Source organism: Oryzias latipes, chromosome 21, assembly GCF_053564925.1.
Source record: "Oryzias latipes strain Hd-rR chromosome 21, Olatipes_Hd-rR_3.1".
In the NCBI taxonomy this organism is placed as follows: domain Eukaryota; kingdom Metazoa; phylum Chordata; class Actinopteri; order Beloniformes; family Adrianichthyidae; genus Oryzias; species Oryzias latipes.
The window spans coordinates 16,334,304-16,359,808 of NC_136257.1; the positions used below are offsets into that span (position 1 = coordinate 16,334,304).

At 41.0% G+C, this 25,505-nt stretch overlaps 2 protein-coding genes across 10 annotated transcripts in view; both read left to right on the plus strand.

Annotated features, from left to right (window-relative positions):
• LOC101162254 (transmembrane protein 237A) overlaps nucleotides 1-2,437 on the plus strand; it is a 42,463-nt gene extending 40,026 nt beyond the window's left edge. For both annotated transcript variants that reach the window (XM_078939643.1, XM_011489517.4), the window contains exons 8-11: nucleotides 1,631-1,704; nucleotides 1,778-1,865; nucleotides 1,998-2,119; nucleotides 2,210-2,437. In XM_078939643.1, coding sequence (XP_078795769.1) covers nucleotides 1,631-1,704; nucleotides 1,778-1,865; nucleotides 1,998-2,119; nucleotides 2,210-2,277 — 352 coding nt within the window. In that variant the 3' untranslated portion in view covers nucleotides 2,278-2,437. The remainder of the gene's footprint in view (nucleotides 1-1,630; nucleotides 1,705-1,777; nucleotides 1,866-1,997; nucleotides 2,120-2,209) is intronic.
• Nucleotides 2,438-3,119: 682 nt separating this feature from the next.
• Nucleotides 3,120-25,505, plus strand: part of LOC101175519 (abl interactor 2) — an 85,459-nt gene continuing 63,073 nt past the window's right edge. For all 8 annotated transcript variants that reach the window (XM_023950597.2, XM_023950600.2, XM_023950599.2 and 5 more), the window contains exon 1: nucleotides 3,120-3,346. In XM_023950597.2, the coding sequence (XP_023806365.1) occupies nucleotides 3,230-3,346 (117 nt within the window). In that variant the 5' untranslated portion in view covers nucleotides 3,120-3,229. The remainder of the gene's footprint in view (nucleotides 3,347-25,505) is intronic.

The following is a 25,505-nucleotide window of genomic DNA, read 5'->3' on the forward strand; positions in this document are numbered from 1 at the left end:
TGAATCAGAATCAGCTTTATTGGCCAAGTACAGTGCATGTACAAGGAATTTGGCTTTGATGTCTTGTGCTCTCGTGCAAACTAGAAAGATAAAAAAAGTGTAAAGGAGTAAGACAAGAGAGGATGAATAATAAAAAAAGTGCTATGATAAAGTTTCAGATCAATTTACATTTAAAATTATTTATTGATTGAATAATTTTCCTCTGCATCAAATGGTGCAGTTGGTCAAAATGTTTCTAGTTTAAATCAGGACTGACAGATTTTTCTTTATTTCAGGCACTTCAAGCTTCTTTTCTGTTTTAGACTATAACAGGGTTTCTGTGTGGCAAAATGAATGTAATATTTTTTGAAAGTGGATTTATATGGCTTTTTTTTATTTTATTAATGTTAAAAGATACAATTTTAGGTATACTTACACAATTTTTATCGATACTAACTTAATATATTGTCATATAAATGTGTGTGTGTGGGGGGGGGCGAAACAATTTATTTTTCCTAGGGGGGGCCTGGCAAAAAATAATTGAGAAGCACTGCTGTCCTGGTTCTGTCCCAGACCTCTGCCCATCAAGACGAATCTTGAAAACCTCTCGTTAATTTCTTCCAGCCACCCTGCAAATGAAAATCAACCCCGCTTGTTTCTGGGATCTCATCCTTTTAGTCATGATCCAAGGCTTGCTATCATAAAAGAGGGAAGAAACATGGCACATTGAGAGTTTTGCCTTTTCATTCAGCCCTTTCTTCACCACAATGCCCCCAGATTTTTCGCCCCCAGATTTTTCGCTGGTCAATCTCATACTCCATCCCTCTCACTCTCACTAATTAACCTAGCCAGGGCAGGAGCACCCACCTGATTGGATATGGCAGACTACCATATTCTGGTCAAGGACCATGTCCTCCAAATTGGATTATAGCTTTTTCACTCTCTATGACAAACTGCGCCAGTGCACATGAATAATCCTGGTTTGATGAAGATGCATCAACAGCCCCATGGACTCTTACTATTGGGATGTTAAATGTCCCCTTGCTGAGAGGGGAAGAGTCAGAGGCTTGTGTGGGAGGCTGAGATAGTCAGACTGGCCTCCACACACAGTTTGGCTCTCAAAGCAACTCCTAAATAAGGGTTGAACTCCCTTCTGTTCAACAGTTTGTCAGTAAGAGGTGGTAGGCTGGTGTGGTTTGCTTATAACCCCCTCAGTTCAACCATTTTTGTTGAGGTTTATTCCAGTCCACAGGTTGGTCACAGATTTCTTTCTTTTAGTTTATGAGCCAAACAACTGTAAAAGATAATCAAATCTTCTTGGAGTCTCAAGGAGGAGCTATGGCTGCAGGGCCTCTGGTATTGGTCAGGGCAGCAGTCCACAAACTTAGAGAGAAACTTGGAGAGTGGAGGACTTCAGGGATGCCATAGAGGAGCACTATTGGTCAGGCTCAAGAAATTCTAGAAAACAACCAAGGAAGGGTCCCAAAAATACTCTCTATAATGCGTGTGGTGATCTGTTGACCTTGACTAAAGGTATTGCTAAAATGTGAGAGTAACACTTTGCAGATATCCTGAATCCTACCAACATGTTTTCTGCTTAGTAAGCAGCACTGAGTCGTGAGACAAAAATAAAGATTTTTGTTGTTTCCAGAGTGAACTTGGCCAAAACTTCCATGGCCCTGAGAGGCTTCCTCACCCTTGACCCTGTTGCCCTGGCTTCATTCTGTGAGTGAGTCGAGACAAAACTGATCATGTTGATGAAGTTTCACAAATTTAATAACACCTGTGTTGTCTTTAGTGTATTTTATAGCTCTGATTTTGTCGCTGAGCCAGCAGATGACCAGTGATCGCATTAACCTCTATCTTACCGCCAACGAGACTCTCTGGTAAAAATAAACATTTAGATGTTTGTTTTACTCTTGTCAGTGCTTACAAAAATAATTTGCAAAGGTTAAAGAAAAAAAATTCTTAGCATGCCATTCAAGGTTGTTCGCTCACTTTCACACCAATCCTTGCAGGCCTCCTGGGTCAGAGCAGCAGATCCTGCGGCCCTGGATTGCAGTGAACCTGGTGGTGGCGCTCTTGGTGGGTGTGGCCTGGGCTGTCATCTCCACTCGGCCCGACATTGATTATACAGAAGGTGCAGCAGGTTGACATTCAAGCTTTTTGTGTATCCGCAGGGTGGCAGATGTCTTTTCTGAACTTCAATTCCTTTTTTTCTCTTTTGCAGAGTTTTTAATGACAATGGAGGTGGAGGGATACCCCAGAGGAGAGGAAAACCAGGATATTCCTGCTTAAAACCTGTTTTTTCCAGCAAGTCTACATGTCTTTTCATAATCCCATGAAGTGTTATTGTTCAAAAAATGTTTTTTTTTACTATACCAAACATTTAAAAGCTGCATACCAGAGGTGTTTTTGTAAAATAAAAAAAATAAAAATATACTGTATATGTACAAAACCAAGTGTCTGTTATTTTGTTGCAACAGCTTTTGACAGTGATGCACTTTACTGACATCTCATCTTAATGCCTAATCTTTAAATTAAGTACCCAATCGTATTATTTTCTTTAAGAGGGCAGAGTTGTTTATTTTCTTTATACATTTTGGATAAATACTACTTTTGAAATAAATTAAAAACATTCACATCATTTCAAATTTATTTAGTCCTCACATTTGACAAATGTCTTAGTTTTGCTGTGTTTTTGTTGTTTTCATTTGTTCACCTTGAACAAATGCCCTTTTTTATTTTCCAAGGTTGTTTGGACTGTTGCCTCCCTCATTTTTTGTTATTTAAAACTTAAATTGTGTTTCTCGTTTTGTTTTATCCCAGATACCCAGTTGTTGTTGGTTTTTACTGTTAAGAGTTGACTACTATTTATTTATTTTCTTTTTTAATGCCTTTTTGGCTCATTTACAGATTTATCAAGCAGTTTATCACCCAGACTGATTCGCCTCTTTGGATGAATGACATGACAAGAGACGTTTGCGGCCTCTGCGGAACTCTGAACTTCAATCTAAGTGTCGGCTTGAGTATGTCAGGCAGTTTATTTTATTCCATTCGTAGTTATAACCCTCAAAACTCCTCCCTTATTAAAAACACACGCATTTAAAGCACCACTGAGGACTTCGCATTTTCAACCACATGTCCGTTATCGCAGCACAAACATGCCATTTCCCAGGTATCTTTGAAGGCAGCAGGATGCATCCAGTGAGCGCGAGCCTCAGCAGTTGGTAGTAACAATCATGTAAAGATGGCGGAGCTACAGATGCTGCTGGAAGAAGAAATTCCTGCAGGACGGAGAGCCCTGCTGGACAGTTTCACCAACCTGGAGAGAGTAGCGGAATACTGCGAGAGCAACTATGTTCAGGTAGGCGCGTCTCAGCCCAGAGAACGTTTGACGGGAACAGTCTGTGAGCTTGGGATGTTAGAGCGAAGGACTCCTTCAAGGAGTGGGTGGTTGAGTGCTGGAATGACGGCGCCACTGTCCGGCATGTTAGCCTTCCCGCGCCGCAGAAAAGTCCCAACAAGTTCCGTTAAAAACATTAAAGGGAGCTGCTTCTTCCCGGTGAAGAAGTGGCAAATTTAAGATGACTTCGCGGCTGCCACTTACTTTTAGAAGTTGTTATGTTGAGGAGAGAAAGTGGAGGCTAGAACCATATCAATGTTTTATCACACTTCAGTTTTTTTTTTTTAATATTCATGCCTTTTCTGAATTTGTTGTGCCCCCCCCCCCAAAATAAATAAATAAATAAATAAATAAATAAATAAATAATTGCAGTTGACATTATTTTATAATACTTGTATATCCAAAGCAGTTTGTGCTCTGGGTATTTTTCCGAGGTGTCAGACACGAACCTAACTTGGATGTGAATGAACTTGGAGTAGGTGATGATGGGAGCTGGACTGTTGCTCAGTAGTCGGCGTGGATGTTTCTGCCAAATTAAATGTCATATTTAAAGAAGAGTCCATGTATTTGTCAAATGTAATTTTTTACTTTATCATTTTACTGGTGATTAAAATAGAAGGTGCAACTTTTCCAACTTTTAAATAAATTGATCTTAAATATGCTAGACCCTTATTTTTCTCTTCTTTAAAAAACTCTTTCTCCTACTTTTCTTAGTTTTGTAAAGTTTTTAAGGCATGTAACTGCTTTGTCTTCCTTTTTGAATAAAATGTCATCATTTTTCTCCTTATTTTAGAGATGCATATCCACATTTGTTCTGTTGATCCTTGAGGCTTTGCTCGTCTTTTCATCTGTTTTTGTTAGATAAAATTTCAGGTAAGTTGGCCATGAGTAGATTTGACTGGCAGCTCCTCTACCTGGTTGGTGGCGAAGTTCCTGCTTGGTTAAACTGCTGTTGCTCGGTTGGCTCAACCCTCACATGTTCGCCGGCACGTCAGCTGTAAGTGGGAAGTTTCCGGTCAGGAGAAGTGGCAACACTGAAGCAGGAACAGTTCTTCCCTATCGGGAAGGGAAGCTAATGAATTAGGATCTAGCTCCTATCTTAAATATGCTGATGTTGAGTGAAGGCGTTCCCAGTGTTCTTTCAATTATGATTGCGCTGTTTTTAACCAAATTAAAAATGCTTGTGTCATTTTCTAGGACATTGGCTGTGTCCGAATTCCCACCCTAATCCCTAACTACAAAAAAACGACAGTGCAGAACTTTGTAGTGCCATGGATTTTAAAAGCAATTCGAACACCATTCTTACTTATTTTTTAAACAGTGAATATGACTTCATCGATTTCACTAAGTTAAAATCTAATTGACATGAGTGTTTTGTGACAACCATTTATAAATCCACTGAGTTCTGAGGATGAAAACCTTGATATTTTATTGAAAAAAATACATTAAAATACTTTTTTTTTTTTACAAAAATGTTTCAAACACAATGCAGTGTGGTCTATATTCGCCAATCTAGTGAGCACACTGGTTTTTTATGGAGACTTTGGAAACATTTTTAGGGCACTCGATTTTGGAATTGTATTCAGACAGCACCAGAAAATGGCAAATGCTCTTTAAAGTGCACTTTGTAGTAAGTAATGAAGGAATTTGGACACAACCAGTTTTTGGTTGAGTCATCTTTATGATGGTGATGGATGTGCTGTATCAGTAAGTTGGTGCAGCTACACAGAAACAATGTCACTTTTTCCCAGCTGCTTGGAGTTACGAACAAAAACATTTTGCACATTGGTGGCATGTTGTTGTTCTCACTATTTACTTTGGTTACAGCCAAAGTTTCTGCAGACAGGCAGAAATTTACCTTAGAGTTGTGGGCGGGATCATTGCCATGGAGCATCAACTGTATATGAGAACTGGAGCGAGTGAGTGACCTTACCCATGGAAAATGGTTTACTACTAGCTCTAACCAAGTGAATCATTTCAGTTGTGAATATTTCGCCAAACAGATGCTGCCATGTTGAAGCCAGACGACGTCAGTTAGTAGTGATTGGTCCGAATTGATCTTAGTCATCATTTTTATGGCAACCACTCTGGCCAGTCAGGAGTGAGCTTGCTGAAAGTCCACACCCCACTCCCACCCCAAATAGCCCACTTGAAAGAGGTCTATTTAAAATCTGTCAAACATTTTGGACGTGGGACCAGCAGGCTCCACCTACTTATTATTGAGGCGATTGATTGGTCAGTATATAACTTGAATACCTTGCGATAAGGAAAAAATATCTTTAAGAAAAGAGGAATAACGAGAACATTTTTTTAAGTATCAGATCAAGAATAGTTATTCTGACCAATAGAATGACTGAGTAACAGCTGTTTATTTCTCGATAGAAGTCTATGAGATTTTGACTTCTTGGATCCAGCAGATACGTTTGTGATGTGGAGGGGGGGGTCAACCAATCCAGTTTTCCTATACAGTCAATATGAGCAAACCCCCCCCCCCCCCCCACACACACACATACTCCTCCCTGTTGTTGAGAGCTCAGAGCAGGGAGGAGTGTATTTTCTATGGAACAAATGAGCTCTTTTTCAAACGTTATTTTTTCTTGTCTGCTCCTAATACGCATTTAATTGGAATTTTCTTGATGTCCTCCATCATCAGAAAAATGCCACAAGAACAAGTTAAAGACACAGAAAACCTAATTTTAATCAGAGTGGCTCTTTAAGGGGAAATGATGAATATGAAAGACTTTTGAAATTGTTGATTCACAGTAAATCCCGTCACATATATCTGAAAGAAAGTGTTTCGTATAATGAAGCTGGGTTACTATAGTAATCTACAGGATCTTTATGACCGGGTCTTAAATGTCGTTGCTTTGATCTTTACCTTTTTTAAAGCTTTCTTCTCCGATTTCCTTCTTCCTCTCCCTTGCTTTTCTCTTTCTCCTCTTCATCCTTTCCTGAAGGGACTCACAGCTCTTTCTTCTGTCTGCAGGAGTAATAACTTCATGCTGAGCATCCACACAGCTCTTATTCAAAAACACTTGTAGCTCATTAAATTCTTCATGGATCCACATCTAAAAGAATCCATCACTGCTAACCCGAGAATCCATTTGTGCTGTAAGCAGATGATGGGATGTTTTTTACGTAATCCAATGTTTGTGCTGATCCAGTTTGATTAGCTAAATATTTTCATTCTGTTTGAGCCTGGTTATCCTGGTCATGAGATCTTTTTACATTTTTTACTATATGAAGGAAACCTTTGGTTTGTCCTATTGCTAAAACATCTTGTAAAAATTTACATCTGTAGCTTGTAACTCCATGAAAAGGGTTTATCAATATATAAAAAAACAATAAATGTATATAAAATGTTAATTTTTAGATTAATCTGAATAAAAACAGCCTTTTACTTTGTGAAATAATTGTTTAAAGACCCACTCTGATAATAATTATGTGTTTAGTGGTTATAACGTGTTCTTGTTGCATTTTTTCTTGATTGAGGACATGAATAAAAAAATTCAGCTTAAATTTGTGTTTTTGAGTTTTTCTGTTTTCAAATCGTGGTGAATCAGGAGCAGATGAAAAAATGCCCTTTAAAAAAGCCTGTAGATGTGACATAGGGCCTTAAACGGTGGGTCACCAGCTCCCTGATCCGCTTCATTGTGATTCATGCACTTACAGACAAATAGATCCTTGAACATCTTAGTTTTCTTTCAATGAGCTGGAATCTGGATCAAAACTATACAACTGGATAGCTCCAATATTTCTCTCCATTTTTGTTGCACTAGTAATGTTAGGTTGGATTTGTGAAGGGCTGTAGGTGGGAGAGAGTGTAAACAGAGTAATGATGGGAAATGAGAGCAGGCTCTGCGCTAACAAACCCACCCACAACTCATTGGCAAATTTCTAATGAACTCCTGCTGCTCTGCAGAAACTATGTCCTAAAAAACGACAGAGGTTTTTTGATTTTTGTCTGAAAACAGCATCATCATAATTACAACACTCCTGGGAACACTTTTAGAATAGATCAAAGGATAATCAGAGTGGGAATTTAAATCATATAAGGACTACTTGCCTGTGTACTGATGAAGAGTGTGAGGTAGTTCATAGTGCAGAGGTAGAGTGGTTGACCCCTGATCAAAAGACTGCCGTTTTTTTCCTGCTTTGTCTGCCCGTGTCGGCTGCATCGCTGAGCCCTACAGTGCAGATGGTCTGGCTTGTGCCTTGCTATGTGTAAACAGGATCGTGACTGCAAAGCAGTTTGGGTTAGGGTTGTGCCGATGGACGATATCATCGTCCATCGTGATGGGTGACTGACATCCCGATGGAGAGACCACCATCGTGATGCCACGCCCCCGCCACGTTGCGCGTCGACACCATAAGCCGCGGTTACATGTACAAAATATCTTGATGGGATCAATGGTCGGATTAGAATCCAACCCTGTACATGGGCCCAGAAAAATGTTTTCAGAATATAAAAACATTCACTAAGGTCACAATTTCGGTCGGAATAAATCATTCGCACATGCGCAGTATTCGCACATGCGCAGTTTGAAAACTGGAAGGGGATACAACTTCCGCCGAGCGGCTTTTTTTCCAAACTTTATTGAATGTAACAATTCAATACAAAACGATAACAGCGCCGAGCGGCTATATATATTGACATGTCAGCTCGGTAAAATACGAGATGATCTTCTAAACGTGCTTTTAATAATGTTACGGTTATTATGAAACACCTGTTCGCTCATCATTTGAATTTTAATCCGTGTGGTCAGTGCTTTTTCTGAACGAAGCCAGGATTAGCAGTATGCTAACACGGGCTAACAACATTAGCTTTGGGTGGCGCTGCATCCTGTGAATAACATCAGCCTTTATTTAGTCGGGACACGACTGGAAACACAAATCCACGTGATTGCTTGAATGTTTTCTAAGGACTGAGCGACATTTCTGCTTTGATGCTCAAACCTCTGTCTGCTGACGATCCGTGCTGTGCTCAGACACACACTTTTAGACCCGGTTCTGAGTTCGGTAGCTAGTACCCCTAGAGCTGCGGGACGGATCGCAGTCTTAAATCTCCCACACATACCGCTCATGTACCCCCCCCCCTTCCCATCAAACACAAAGCTGTAAATCCGCACTCCGCCGGTCCACTCCGCTAAGTGCGGGAGTGGACTACTTCTTTTCTATTTTGTTTGTTACTTTTTCTGTTAAAGTCACTTCCCTCAGTTTATACTGGATCATCGCAGATTAACCATTAGTTGGGAAATAAAATGAAAAAAGCAAAATAACGAATAGCAGTTATATAAGAACGAAAAATGTAAAAAAAAATACCCCCCCCCCCCCGACGATGTCATCGTCCATCCCGATGGTTGACAGCAAACATCGTCAACGGCCAATTTAGGGGTCATCGCCCAACCCTAGTTTGGGTCGCAATTTGTTAAAACATATTTCCTTTTTTCATTTTTTTTTCCCATCAGGTGCTTATTTTTTCATATCTAATAAAACAGCTTTGATTTAAATAAGATTTAAATCCATGTTTTTTTTTATACAGGGCCTTGTTGATGGCTTTACACTTTCATTTTTGTCTTATTTCAAAAACATTTGCTGGATTAGTGAAGATGTTGCTGAAACCTTACCACCCTGTCTCATCAGTCTGTTAATGCTCTTCCTTCCAGGATAAACACGGAATTTGCATTGTTGTGAGGAGCTTATGCTAGTTTTTAGAGACTTTTAAGGTAAAAAGCAGAAACCTGAAACAGATTTGAAGAAGGAGAACAAGCAGGAGCTAAACTCCTGTCAGATTTAACTTTTTTTAATAGCTTGATAAGCTTTCTCCTCACACACTGTTCTACCTTTCTGGTTCTGCACAGCTGGTACCAGTTAAGTGTCAGCAAAAGTGGTGTTAACGTAGCTCTGCCTCCTGCTGCTCAGTGAAAGCACATGAACGTGCTGAATGTGGACGTTCATGTTAACAGAATGTGTATATTTTTGGTTGAAAACCATGGTGATTAGCTTCACAGATGGAATATCGTCCTCTTTTAGAAACAGTGCCAGGAGCAGCTTCTGTGGGGGCGAAGCAGGCTGAGCGGTCGTGACCAGAACTTTGGCAAAACTGATTGGATTCTGCTTGAGAAGTGAAAGCAAAAATCTGGTTCTGTTGAATGATTGGCTCCAGCAAACAGGATCTTCTCACAATCTCTCGTATCATGTGTTTTTGTGTATGCGAGGAGGAGCATTAAGAAACCGAAATTTACCAAAAGGAGAGCTAAGAAACATGATTCATTCGGAACAAACATTTCTCAAAGGACTATTTCTCAAAGTGAACAACAGTTTATTATTACACATGCATAGATTATTAGTTGTAATGTACTAAATGAAAATACAATATTTGTCATCATCACTATCATCATCATGTGGACAATCCATTTAAGTCCCACTCCGATTATCTTTTATAAAACTGTTCCCAGTGTTTTTTTTTATTAGGATTATTATGCAATTTTTAAGCAAAATAAAAACTGTCATTTTCTTAGACTTAGTTTTTGCAAAGCGGCAGGAATTCATTTGTAATTTGCCTTGGAGTGGTGGGCAGAACTGTTGGCGCGGTGCAGCAACCCCTCGTCCCCCCTCTACGTCCCCTATAAATAGCCGCGTTTACATGGGCAAAAGTAATCGGAAAGAACGCCTGATCGGAAAGAAAATGCGTCATGTAAACGCGCCATTCGGAAGACTCTGCCCCTGTTAGACTCGTTCGGATCAGAATTTCTTTCCGATCGAGATAGGTGGGTTATACTGATCGTTTATCCGATTGTGGAGCATATAAACGGTCATTCTGATCGTGTGTCACTTCTGCTCTGGTTTACGTCACGCATAGATGGTGTTTCGCTGAGAGAAAGCCTTGGAGCGCATACGGGACCGACCAGCTGCTCTGCGGACGCCCCGTGAAAAGTGCCGCTCCGCTCTCGCCCCGCTGGCTCTCCCCTCTCTTTCACCCCTCACGAGGGAGATGTGGGGAAGGAGCGCTTTGTGCCCCCCGACGCCCACTCGGTCCACTGGCACGAGTGAGCAGAGGAGTTGGATTAATAACTTCGTGTCTGAGGGGAGGAGGATGCTTGTTCGGTGTACGTTTTTTTTTTGTTTTGTTATGTGTGGGAGAATTCAGACTGCGAGCCATCCCGCCGCTCCGGGTTAGCGGCTGCAGGACTCAGGAGAGCCGCCAGCTCACGCAGCGAGTTTGGGGAAGCAGAGATAAATGTCGCTCAGTCCTTTTCAACACTACTGCGCATGCCCAAATGATTCATTCCGACCGAAAGTGTGAGCCATGGGAACGTTTGTTCTAATCGGAAAAAGGTTTTCTGATCCCATGTGCACGGGTGAATTTTAACCCGACCATTGATCCGATCAAGATATTCTGCCCATGTAACCGCAGCTACTGAGAGCTCTCCGTTTACACGCTCTGCCGCTAACCAAAAGCGCTTCATACCCCATTAGCAACATTAGCAGTGCAACAAAAATGGCGAGCAATATCGGAGTGATCCAGCCTCACAGTTTTGATCCAGATTCCAACTTAGACAAAGAAAAATAAAGACGTACATGGATCTATTTGTCTGCAAGTGAATGCATCAGAATGGAGTGCAGCAGGGAGCTTGTGGCCTGCCTTGTATATTTTCCACATCACAAATAGTCTTTTTCCTACATGACTTTTTCATCTGCTCCTGATTCACAACAATTTGAATAAAGTGAGACTCAGAAATACAATTGTAATCTTTATTTTCTTTATATATGTCCTTCATCAGGAGAAAATGCCACATAGCATTATAAAACCCCATTTCCACCCATCCATGTTGTCATTTTTTTGGCTTTGTTATGTTTGTTGTCCTCCTGCCTAGTTCCCTGTTGTTCTTCAACATGGATAAACTTGTTAAGGTCAACACGTTTTTGCAAATTTTTGTTTAAAATATTGGAATCAATTGCAGGTCTTTGTGACCATAAGTGATGTTGTTCATGGCCACATAAAAAAGTCTTCACTGCTTGGATTTATTTTTTATTTTTTAATGCTTTAGCCATTGAAATCATTTCAGTGGGATGATCTTAAAAATACACAGCAGCAGAAATATAGCTGGAATCTGTATTCATGGAGAAGAGAAATAGGGTCAGAAGAATCAGAGCGTGCATATGATTCCGTGTAGATCTAATATGATTAATGTAAATGAATTTATTTGGAAGTAAAAAAAAATAGCTGCACTTGTATGTGGGTGTTTGTTGCTCTGCCCTCGCTGCCTCGCCAGAGAAGGCAGCTCTCCAAGTAGGTCAGTGCTCACAGGCCATCAGAGGTCTGACGGAAAAGAAGGGGCAGGAAGAAGAGATACGAGGAAGACACAAGGGTATGAGGGAATATGGAAGAGAAAATAAGTGCATATTCAGTGTCAGGATTCCTAAGAAGATATTGTTGTAAGCAAATCAGTGGTTAGCAGACATAAAGAATAATGATATGTTTTATGTGGTCAATTTAAGCAAATGACAGCTTTGGACAAAGATCATTTTAATCACCAAGGGCTTTCACTAAATGCTAACTAGTCTCCACTTGTGCCAGTATTAGTTCAAAATAATTCATTAAAAAGCTGTTTTTATTCTGGATATACACTCAATCCCATAAGAATTTTGCCAAAATGGCACAACATTTGAAAGGAGTGCAGTATCTGTAAAGGTAGCTTCAGGTTCAGCTTTCATGTACAAAAATGAGAATTGTGCTTTTTCAGACACAGAGGCTGGCATTTATACTTAGAAATGCATTGCTGTTATGTGTGTTGTGCATTTTTGCCCACAGATTTTGTTTGAAGCTTTTAGCTTGTGTGCTCAGATCCTTGTGTTTGACGTTGGTCAGTGAAGCTTGTGAGACACCTGGAAGTCCAGAGATATCACACTTAACCACGTCTGATAAAGAATTATAGATGACTTTATTCAGTATCACAGCAAAAAGCAACCATTCAGGCCTTGTGAAAGCAGCTCCCCGGTCTGCCTCTGTGTGTGCTCCCCCATCTTTTCACAGCCAAATGGGCTCCTGGCACAAATCCAGTATTTTCTCCTTTTCTGTGCTTTTTGTCACCACTGCTTCTGTCCCTACTCGCCTGCCACGTTTTGATGCTCCTGCTTCTTCCTGCTGCTTTGACCTTTCTTCTTATTGGTGCCACATTTTTGTAACCAGTTCAGACCTAAAGTAATCATGTATGATTTGATTTAGGATGGGTGAGATTGCTTATCCTAAAACATTTAATGCAAACAGGCTGTGCCGAGTACCTCCAACTAAGAGCAAAAACTTGGAAATTATGGGTAAAATCTTGACAAAAAATTCATGTTGTGTGTCCTGACTTTAAGCTGATGTTGGAGCTCTGCCTATGAATGTAGGGCTCTGAGTCGGGGATAGACATGCACACACTTGGGTGTCAGTGTGTTTCTTGTCATCCCCAGGCATAAATGAGTTCATACTGACCTACATTGTGCTCCGGCAAACACAGAGATGTTGGTTGTTTCATACTTGTGAGCTCCACAGTGAGAGTAGTAAAACTGGACTTTAGGCTGAACGCCAAAGAGCACAAGTCTAGCTTGCTTAAATCCCTATAAAGCTCTTCCCTAAAGCAAAGCTTTGCCAAGACTCCTTGACTTTCCTGATTTCTTTCAACTCAAAATTTGTTCTAAGGATTGTTTGATCAAACTAAGTTTTTCCTGATTTGCTTTTTTTGCTTTCATGTCAAAAATTCTTCCTCTGTGAAAAATTGGCTGCACATGTTGAATTTGGTTTTGAATTTTCTCAATGAACTGACAGTAAAAGCTTCCTGTCATTCTAAAAACTTGATTTACTCTCACACACAAAAAAATTGTTTGGTTAAAGTCCACTCCAATCACCTTTTTATGTATTTTCAAAGTGTTCCCAGTGGTCTTTTATTCATAATTTTGCTGTTTTTAGGCAAAAATTTAAAAAAAACAGTCATTTTTTGAGACAGTTTCTTGAGAACAGCAGGAGTTTATCAGAAATTCCCCTCTGAGTTGTCAGTGGGGCTGTTGGTGCGGAGTAACAATGACCCCACTTCCCATCTTCCCGTTGTTTACTGCTAGCTCATACCCTTCACAACACCAAGATAACATTAGAAGTGCCACAAAAATGGTGAACAATTTCAGAACTATCCATTCGTACAGTTTAGAACTAGATCCCTATGGAGTGATATTTCTGCCACCACGTTGCACACAAAACTTTCTAAGTTGAACACAAAACTTTCTATGTTTTTTGCTCAAAAATTGTTTTTTTGCTTTCAAAAACTTTTTTTTGCTTTCCAAAACGTTTTTTGCGTTTGCAAAACACATTTTCTTGCGTGCGTTGTGTCAAATCTCGCTTTTGTCTTCTCTTTGATTTTGCTGACTACTTTGCTGACTTAGCGTGATATGACTGCCACTGACATCGCCAAAAAGAAATTTGCATGCGTTGTGTGTCATCTCACTTTTTTCCTATCTTTGCTGAGTTTGACGTGACCAAGCTGCCATCAAACAGCTGCTGATTGGGCCAGATTCTAACCAATCACATTGCCATATGAATCCAACACGGTGTCTGCTGCCGAGGCTCAGAGGCTGAACCAGCTCTTTTTACCCTCATTTTTGTATTTTTGGATGAAGATGTTTTCGTTTTTTTAAATATAATTTTAACAATAATTCATACTTTATTTTTTTTAGCATTCGTTCATTTTTATTAAGTCAGATTTTTGAATTTATGGCTGAGGATCTCCTGAAACTGTCATGTTTATCTGCTGACATTAAATCAACAGGCCTGTGTGTGATCTGTGAATCCTGCAGAGCAAATTATAGTGTGATTTTCTATAAGGTCTGTTTGTTAAAACAAAACAATAATTCAAAGCACATATTATTTAATGCCACACACGTGTTTGGGATCAGATGAACAGCAATAATAAGCAAAAGAATGATGGCTTACCACAGTAAACTCAATGTATATAACACAGAAGAGGCATTTTTTGAGCTTTATTATCATTTATGTTTTAGAACTTGTAAGTGTTTGTCCAAAGTTAAAAAATATTAGTCATAAAAAATGCTATTTTCTCTTAATATTTCAACCATTTTTGACTAAAATAAAACAATAGTTCAGATACAAATCTTAAAAAGTGACTGACATGAATAAATACTAAACTCTGTTTGATTTTAGCTGCTTTGCTGCTCCTTCTGGGTTTTACTCTGAGAAAAACGGGCCAGAATGGTTGAAAACGGCAGAAACCCGTACGAACAGAACCGACACAAAGTCCAAAGTCCATGTCTGCCTCGGAGTACCGTCAATATGAGACAGAGACACTTGATTGGTTAGAATCTGGACCAATCAGCAGCTGTTTGATGGCAGCTTGGTCACGTCAAACCGAAACTTAACTCAGCAAAGATGGGAAAAAAGTGAGATGACACACAACGCATGCGAATTTCTTTTTGGCGATGCCAGTGGCAGTCATATCACGCTAAGTCGCGCTCAAAGTAGTCAGCAAAATCGAAGAGAAGACAAAAGCGAGATTTGACACAACGCACGCAAAAAAAATGTGTTTTGCAAATGCAAAAAACGTTTTTGAGAGCAAAAAAAAGTTTTTGAAAGCAAAAAAAAACATTTTTGAGCAAAAAACTTACAAAAAAAAACAATTTTTGAGCAAAAAACTTAGAAAGTTTTGTGTTCAACTTAGAAAGTTTTGTGTGCAACGTGGTGGCAGAAATATCACTCCATAGATCCCAGCTCAGACAAGCATAACAAAGACGTTCATGGATCTATTTGTCTGCAGGTAGATACATCAGAATGGAGCAGGAGCAGCAGGCTCACTCATTTCAGTTGCTGCGCCACAACGTTTTTTTTCAAATGGTGAGGTTTCATATGCTCTTGATCCAACACAATTTGAATAAAGAGAAGTACTTTTAATCTTAACATTTTTTATGCATGTCCTCCATAATGAGAAAAATGCTTTAAGATGTTAAAAACACCCAAAAACATGATTTTCACTGGAGTGGGTCTTTAGGAAAAATCTGTTTGATTTAATTGATAATTTAATGTACAACAGAGTTTTAGGGCCACGGTGAGCAAAATTATTTCCCTCCTCACTTACAGAAAAAAAAGTGGAAATGGCGAGATTAAAGTCAAAATAAAGTTTTGAGAAAAAAGTCAGAATTACCGCCCTAACCCCTATATAGTGCACTATATAGTGCAGTCGCCATTTTGTAGGGGTGTCCGAATCTACTGCTGTGGCCGAATTCCTACCCTAATCCCTAACTACTAAAACCGTATATAGTGCGGCACTATATAGTTCTCTATATAGTTCTCTGAATTTTAAAAGCAATTCGGACACCGATGCTCACTACTTTTCTCCTTCGGGTGTTGTTCATAAGGCACTTTACACGAAAATAAAGTGGCGCATTACCGCCACCACCTGGTCTGGAGGCGAACTACTTCTATTTAACGCGGAGAATGACACCTATTTGTCAAAGTAAAAACATAATAAATATGAACATTTATGAAGACTATTTATGAATCTGCTGTGTTCTGATCATGGAAAACGTGGCTGATTTATAAATAGTAAAATTACAAACTGTTTGGTGTAGATTTAATGTATTTGTTCAGAAATACAGTTATTAGTCCATGGCAATATTTATTTTTGATTTTTGTGCCGCTGAACGATTTACGGGCTCTTGCGAGGAGGCATTTTATTCTTTAGTTTTTTCTTCTACCTTGTTGAAAATGGCTTTGAATATGAATCTGTCCGTGTTCTTGGCAATAATTCAACCGTTTTTCGTGAGATCAAACCGAAAACGAGCAGATATGCAGCACCACAGAGCGGCAAGGAGAAGCAGACCTCTCAGAAGATTTCCTCTGGATGCCCTGGCCAGACATGGACAACTTGCGAGTTAAACTTGAATTTGTTTTTTTAGTTAAATTTAAGCATTTGTCCCTAATTGTGCTCAAGGTTACACAGTCTGCTTGGTAAGAGTTTAACATTCTTTTTCAACACTGGATGAACGTGAAACACGTGTGAGTTCAAAGTTTAGTATTTATCATTTAGTAAAATGTTTGTTTTTAATATTTAAAGAGTTTTTTTAAATGTCCATTATAAGAGGCAGTTGATATTAGATGTTAGAAGAAAGGATTCGCTAGCATGCACGCACTTCGTTTGTTAGTGGAAAGAATCTGCTGTATACGTCTCAATTCAGAGGTTGCCAAAAACTAACCCTTGAAACTTGAAAAATAGTCGAAAAATACCAAAATGTTGAATAAAAGACCTGGTTGTCACACGGACAACCATCAGGTTCATTTTGGTTGTCCTCCGTGAAATCCGGTTGTCTCGGATTTTGCTTAGTTCGAACGCTGGGATGCCACTTTGCTCGTCCTGCTGGGTCCTGTTGTCGTTCTGCTTTGGCTCAACATCTGTGGCTTCAAGCAGTCCCCTTTGCAGATGCACAGATTGTGCAGGATGGCGCTGCAAGCAATGATTTTCATTGCAAAGGTTGGTTTTACTTCCAGTGCCCCCACAGAAATATTGCTCTCCTCCTCATCTTCATCATCCCTAATGCTCTCTCCACCACAGAGCATGCCTTGGCGTGGTGCCGGTTGTAACGGGCCTGAACCTCATCCCTCAGGCGTTCCCTGTAGGGCAGGGGTGTCAAACATACGGCCAGGTGGTTTAGTCCGGCCGACACATGAAGAGTAAAAATCATAAAGATGTTTAAAAAAGAAAGCAAGTTTCTAGTCCATTCCTGTGGCGTAGGGCTGCACGATATGAAGAAAACTCGCGATATGCGATATTAATAATTAATATTGCGATAACGATATAATTTGTGGTATATAAACAATTAGCAAAACAACCAAAAATATTATTCCCATTCCATTACAACAGCTTAAAAATTGTACTACAAATGACCCATGTTAACGTAGGAGGCGAACATACAACATAATAGGGCGCCATCCGATTAGTTAACAACGTGACGGGGTCCATCTGATTGGTCAAATGCAGAAAGGGATTCTTTCGATCCATTAAACACTTCAAGCTGCCATAAGATTGTTTGGCCACATCTAAGGTAACCATTTATTGCAAATTTGCTGTCTTTTGCGATATGCATATTGCACAGCTTGAAATTGCGACAACGATAAATTTGCGGTATATTGTGCAGGCCTACTGTAGCGAGTTATGATTTTTTAAAGAAATAACCGAAATGCGCAATTCGGCCACTAGGGGGAGCAAAGGGAAAGCTAAATTCAATTCAATTCAATTTTATTTGTATAGCCCAAAATCACAACAACAGTCGTCTCGATGGGCTTCGAAGTAAAACATAAACTTAAAAGGATCACGAATACAAAGAGTTCAATAGGAAAATACTAAAATGAACTAACAAACTGACTATCCTATACTGGCATCCCTGCCCTTAGACCCCCCTTCGCGGTAAGGAAAAACTCCCAAAAAAACCGGATTCCGGAAAAAACGAAGAAACCTCAGGGGTGCCCACATGAAGGAGGGATCCTCCCCCAGGACGGACAGGCGATTTACCAGACTCTTAGAGAAGAATTAACTTATCAAAATCTACAACTACATGTATAAAAGTCCAGCAGACGAACTTCATCCAGCCGTGGTTGTGGGGACAGTCAGGGGCGCGAGTCGAGCCGGAGGCAGGAACCACAGCCAGGTCTAGGAGCAGGAGCAGAGACGAGGTACTCGGTCAGGTACAGAGCAGAGACGAGCCAGAGGCAGGATCCACAGCCAGAATTTATTATCAGGATCGCTTCAGTGTCAGATTTAAAATATTCAGTCTCTATAAATTTGAATAAACCAATATTTTTTAAAGTGAAATTAATTTTATTTAAGATCCATTGGCCTCTGTGAATGAATGTGTAATAAAAAAAATGATTACCATGTTGGTTGAGGCATGTTTTCCAATTGAGTAAAAAAACAAAAACAAAGCTGTTATTTTACCTTTACGCTACTGGTCCGGCCCAGTTGAGATCAGACGGGTTGAATGTGGCCCCCGAACTAAAATGAGTTTGACACCCCTGCTTTACGGTGTCAGCAGCATGATGGGATGTGCAATGCAGAGATGCTCACCATCACCCAAAAGGATCCTTCAGGTGGGTATGTTTGTTTTACATAAATTGGGCTTTTACGTAGAACCTGTGAATTATAGACTGATCTTGGATTCCCAACAAAAATATCTAGAAATTTGGCATTAAAATCACATTAAGCCTGCATTTGAATGGAATAAAAAAGCTTCCTGTTAAAACAACAAGTTGCATTTTCTTTTAGGGCCTTTATTCTTATGTGGCAGCCATTGATGCTCCGCACGACCTTTTGGAAGGTGGAAGACCCAGCGAGCTGCTCAAAACCAGAGGCGACTGATGGCAGTTCATTCACTGAAACTGGGAAGCCGGATGACCCTGCTCATCAGCTGGAGGATGCGGTCTGCCGTCCTGTGGACAACGTCACTCACAGTTGCCCCTGGCATGTCAAAGGCCCTGGCTACCACACTGTAAGATGTGCCACACGCCAGCCAGAAAAGGAACACCAGGACCTCAGTCTCTTGTCCCCTCAGAGTGTGAGGAACCCGAAGCTGCTCCACCAGATACTCGATGGTCCTGCGGGTCAACCGAAAATCCAGTATTGTGTCGGACTGATCATCAGCCTAGATGGCCAGAACAGACGCCTTTGTGTTTGGCAAAGCAGTAGAGACGTGGAAGACCCTGTAAAATGCAACATTAATTATTTCATTGGGGAATCTTAAATCTCCTTTTTTGAATGCTTCTATTTATTTTGATGTTTTGCATTTTAGTTTATGAATTATTTATGAATGCTGGAAAATCTCATGTTTTTTTGGCTGGGTTTTTGGATTTTCATATTAATTTTTAAAAATGAAAGTTTTTGTTTGAAACAAGTGTTCTGTAAATATTTTTTTCTAAATAAACTGATATAGAACCTTTTGTGTTGCTGATATGGTTTGACTCTGAACTCACAAGAACATGTAATTAGACTATACAACTCATACTCCAGTGTTGAAAAAGAATGTTAAAGTCTTGCCAAGCAGATGGTGTAACCCTGACCACAATTATTAACAAATGCTTATGTTTAACAAAAAATTACTTTAGGTTTAACTCACAAGTTGTTCATGTTCATGTTCTTCTCCTTGCTGTTCTGTGCTCCATATCAGCTCGTTTTCGGTTTGATCTCACGAAAAACGGTTGAATTATTGCCAACAGGAACACGGACAGATTCATGTTCGAAGCCATTTTCAGTAAAGTACAAAGGAAAAACAAAGAAAAAATGACTCCTTGCACGAGCCCGTAAATCTTTCAGCGGCACGAAAATAATAAATAAACATTGCCGTGGACTAGTAACTTGGCCATTTATTTCTGAACAAATACATTGAATCTACACCAATGTGTTTGTAATTTTATTATTAATAAATCCGCCAGGCATTTTGCGACCAAAATTTGAGAGTGTGCGACTCAATTTTACATCCAGTCGCACATGTGCTACCAGTAAATTTCCCTCCCCCACCCTACGTATTTTTTATACATTAAACGTGAAAGGGGTACGTCAATGAGCAATGAAATAATCTATGAGACGCGAGCGCACATGCACGCAGGCAGACACACACTCGCGCACATACTCATGAAACGCGACCACACACTCGCGTGATGCCTCTCTGTGAGGCGGCCAATGCGTGTGAGAAGAATAGGGAAAGCCACTGTAAGTGGCTAAAATGCGTGAAGGGGGAGGGGCCTAGAGATAATCGAGCGCGCGTAAACATCTGTGGGAAGGAAACGGAGACAAATATCATCACAACCTGATATGTGCGTCTGAGCTATGAGTAAACGAACTATCGATTCGTTCTTCCGACCTGCGGCTAGTGTACCAGTGCCAGACTCTACAGCAGGGGTCTCAAACTCGCGGCCCGCGGGCTATTTGCGGTCTCCAAGAGGATATTTTGCGACCCCCGCCTTAATATTAAAGTTTAATGTTAATGCAGGCCGCCAGTCTGTATGAATGACACTTTTACATTGTCGTGCGCGGAGCTGACAAAGCAACCAATCAGAGTGGGGTATATGACTCTTGGGGGCCTGACAATGACAGGGCTTGAAAGAAGGAAACCTAACAGCCCCCTCCCTCCCCGGACCACATTAAGGAGTTCCTTACTATCCTTTTTAGAACATATTTATTCGCTCGTAATTTTCTAAATACATGCAGTCAGTGCTGAACTTTTCTCTGGGTCACACAGACCCGGAGGAAGGTTTAGGTTTTGGTTAAAGTTACGGCGTCTCATCACCCCCAACCAAACTGTTCTCATGCACGGCTGTTACGGCAGCACACCGCTCCCGCGGTCAGCTGAGGAGAATAAATGTCCCACACCTACATGCATGACAGCTAACGGGGCTTAAACTTTAAACACGTGCGAGCAACAACAAGATTAGCCTTAGGCACACTGAAAATACGTGGGGAAAATGCAACGATAGGCGTGTTTGAGATGAACCGGCGGCTCGCCTGGATCGTTGGGGAAACCGGGGGGGGGCAATCTGGAGAACAGGAAGTTGGAGTTGTCCTTAACATTCAATTTAGTTTTAATATTCCTCTCTCCCTCAGTATGATCTGTGTTATTATATATTTTATGATTATTTCAAATTTTTGTAATGTATGTAGCCTTTTTTAATCAATTGGTATTTTAAATTATTTTAATTAATCACTCAACTACAAAAACCCATCAGGACACATGTCCCATAATGCATTGTTTTGTAGTCTGTAGGGCAGCTTTCATTCAGTTCAGTACTAAATTTTCAGCTGTGTTCGGGTAGGTTTGCCCCTTGCTCCCAACCCCTTCTCCTGATATTCTTGTGATGATTGACAAGTAATGTTAGAGCAAAAACAAAAATATACGTCACACACTAGGTAATGTGCGCAGCTTTTCGTCCACCTGGGTGATCTCATCTCAAACACGCTTATTGTGCATCTTGGCTGCACCTATTTGGTGTCACCAAGATAAATTTCCATCCGTTTTCTTTACTATTTTTACTGTCATGACAGCGATGGTGCTGTCAGTTTACCTTGTTGTTGCATCTTCAAAAGTGCAGAATAAAATGTGACACTGAATTTGAAACAGCACATTGTAATTTCTGCATCTATTATTAAAGTATTTATTAGTAATACAGTGGAAATTAGTAGATTTGGTTAGCATGTTGATTAACGGTATGCGCCCCCAAATCTTCTGGTTGTGCCCCTAAAATTTTCAGTTAGGGGCCACAGTGCTCCTAGTGAAAAAAGTTAGTCTGGAGCCCTGCATCAATAAATAAAACAATTAATAAATTGTAAATAAAGACTCAGCTTTACTTCTCCCGAGCAACATTTCGACTTTTTTCTCAAAACTTTATTTCGACATTAATGTTGCCTGTTCGACTTTAATCTCGTCATTTCGACTTTTTTTTTTCTGTAAGTGAAGGGGGGAAAAATTATCCTCCAGAATTTTTTTTCTCACCGTGGCCCTAAAACTCTGTCGTATTAATCTAAACAAAAACTGAAAATTATTTTTAATAAAAAATAAACTGTTTTGTTTTTCTGTAAACAGAAAGGCTTACATTCTCAAGGCAAAAGGATTAAAGTGAAGAGCAGAATGCCATACAGAATTGTCTGCTCCAAAATTGTCGTAGGCTGGTGTCAAAGGAAAGCAAGAGCGGAGAAAACCCACAGGAGAAAATTAAACTGTATTTTACCTCAATTTTAAACCTTAAAGAGAACACCCCAATATGAGGGGCCGTATAAGACATTATTTATTCTGAACCATTCACATTCATACATTTTTGCTCTCACAGTCATATATATACTCTCTTTCGCATACATATATTCTCTTACGCATACATATATTCTCACTTGCACATCCAAATATTCTCTCTCTCGCATGCATATATATTACTTTACACATACATACATTCTCACTCTCATTGTCACTCTTAAAAAAGAATATATGTATGTGAAAGACAAGTATGTATGTGCGTGTGAGGAAAATTATATATGTGCGTGTGAGAGAGGAGTATGCATGAAACGGAAGTGACTTTGCATGAAAAGGAAGGCACTTTGCATGAAAAGGAAGGCACTTTGCATGAACCGGAAGGCAGATGATTTCTCGTGCTCTGATTGGAAGAGAAGCCGCCACCTCCCATTTTGAACAGACATGAACCAGCAAGAAGGAGCCACGGGGGTCCTGCATCAGGCCATCGGAACCTTAACAAATATTTTATCTTCACCTCGAGGGTTACAAATCTGTCTGCATCTCTAGAGACACAAAGGAATGTCTCAAATACCAATAATGGTAATAGAAGCACCACCGAAACATAAAATCCGTATCCACCTTATTCCTAGCCCCCATGAGCCTTTGCGTGAATTATGGGCGACACTTCCTGTAGACGCCGGAACACGCATTTACATTAAAACGAATTCCTCTTGTTTTCGATCCATAACTACATATAAATGTGGAAAAACCAGCTGTCATTTCTTAAAAAAGGCAACGGTGAGGTGGAGATGAAATATTTGTTAAGGTTCCGATGGCCTGCTGCAGGACCCCCGTGGCTCCTTCTTGCCGGTTCATTTAAAAAAAAATAAACTTTATTAACAATATATTGCACATACAAAATACCAAACACAAAACTCCACTGTGTGCAAAATACAATCTTAACGTTCGCCAGGAGAATGAACAAAAAAACCATAATGATAACCATGTAAAACAGGTTATGCAAAAATAAAACAAAAATAATAAGGCTAAGGAATCTGTTAAAGTTTTAGGAGAGACCATGTTTCAACTGTTCTGACAGCTTTTTTGTTAGTGGAAGATTTAATACTGTTCACATACAATACCATTTCTTTCTGAAAAACATAAAACACAGTTTTTTTGTTGGCATATTTACACTTGTTAATAAAATATTTAGCCATAATTACAAGTAAATTAACTACATATATTTTTTCTGCATTAAGTCTTCCTTCTGTAAAATATCCAAAAATAATATGCTCGTAAAATAATCTATAATCTTCACATAGATGAGTTCTTATAAAATGTATCACATCTTTCCAAAATAGTTGAGTGAAAGAGCAAAACCAAAAAAGATGAGGCACAGTTTCTGGTGAGGAATGACAGACTGAACAGTTTATGTCCAGATCTTTTTTAAACTTAGTAAAGAAATGTTTCACTGGATAAAATTTGTGAAGAATTTTTTTTTTTTTTTCTTTTTTTTAACTTGTCCTGTCCAACAGCTAGGCAAACAGATGAGAGCTGAGGGCCTCTTGTGTTGGACATATTTTATTTTAACAAGAGGGGTTATTCATCTTCAGACAAACCAAAGGTATGTCTGAATAAACCCCTTTTGTAATTGAGGCCAAACTTTATTAATTTCAATCATGTTTGAAAATCTTTGGTGTTGGACCGGACGGAAAAGGAAAGAGGGGAAGAAGAGAGAGGGACGTTAGAGAGAGGGGGGGGTAGGAGGGTGATAATAGGAGGGGAAGGGGGGTAAGACCATGAAGCAGCATAGAGCAGACAGGTTTACTGGTTGTTTATCGTTACGGTACGGTTCAAATGTAGTACAAAAAGGGCGGGGCCTGTTCACACACACTCAAATATTATCAACACACCTGCTAGCCGCAAAAATGTCCACATGTCAACATGCACACAAAACAGATAGTGTTCACGAACGCATACCTATGCCTTTAAACCAACTAGTGTGAAATCTTTCATTCATTCAATCATGCAAACTATTAGTGCAAAGGTGAGCTAACACCTGTGCTCAGGTGAGTGTTTATGTTCTTCTAAAATGGATGGTGGAATGTGAAAAGAAGGAGGAGGAGCGCCCAGCCACCCCCACACCCATACCCCCGCCGCAGCAGCAGCGGCAGCCGGAATTCCCCCAACGCCACACGGGAACAGGCAGGGAACAACCGCCCCCCGGGCGACCAAGACCACCACCCAGGCCAGGGCCAGCAGGACCGCCGCGAGGCCCCCAGAGCCAGAGAGCAGGGAGGCGCAGAGGGAAAGAGAGCGCCGCCCCAGCCCAGCCAGGAAAGCAGCCCCCCGCCGCGCCGGAAGAGCCCAACGCAGGGCCCCACCGGAGAGGGACGCCCACAGCCCCAGACGAGCACCCCACCACCACCCAGGAGTTCCGGGCATCCCCCCGCCCCGACCCCAGGTACGAGCCAGGACCACCCAAGGGAGACCCGCTACGCACTCCAGGCAGCCACCCACCCGGCCCACGGTTGGTCCAGGTAGGAGCAAGGCAGGGGCCCGCCGCCCCCGCCCAGGAGGGGGGAACCCCGGGGAAAAAAGGGCGGCCCACAAGGGATGTTATAAATATGGCCCGACCAGGCTCGGCCATGTTGGAAGTTTGGCGGGGCCCAGCGCCCAGGGGCAAGGACCAGGACCCACCCCCCAGGGACACGAACACCCCCGGCTCAGGTGTAATATGAACCCCCCCACCGTGCGGAGAGAGCACCGCCGGGCCCAGGGAGCCGGCACCCAAGGGACACGGCCGCCATCGCCAAGGGGCCCGCACCCCCCACCAGGGAAGGGGTAGGGGACAGATGGACACAGGTCCCACCTTCCTTGTAAAATGTGTGTGCGTGTATGGGTGTTTGAGAGGGTGTTTGTGTGCATGTGTGTGTGTTTATGTTTGAATGTATATATTGAAGGGGGAGGGGTGTGTGTACTAAGGGGGGTGCAGTTAAAATTGGCGAGTAGGGCACTAAGGGGACATCTCCTGATTACTCACAGTGATGTCCCCTCACCCTCCACACCAAGGGGCCCTAAATGTCTAAGGTGCGGTTAAAATTGGCGGGTAGGGTGCCAGGAGGACATCTGCTGCTTGCTTGCAGTGATGTCCAAGCACCCCCCCTACCAAGGACCCTACATGTCTAAGGTGCAAATAAAACCGAAAGAGGGGGGGCCCACTCCATACGGCAACCATAGGAGGGGGGCCACTCCCAAGTAGCCCCCCCCCAAGGCGCATCGCAGGCTAGACCCCCCACCCCCTCACCCTAATATGAGGTTATATAAGGAAGGGGGTAAGTTGGGGACAGCTGGTAGACTGTCCACCGGT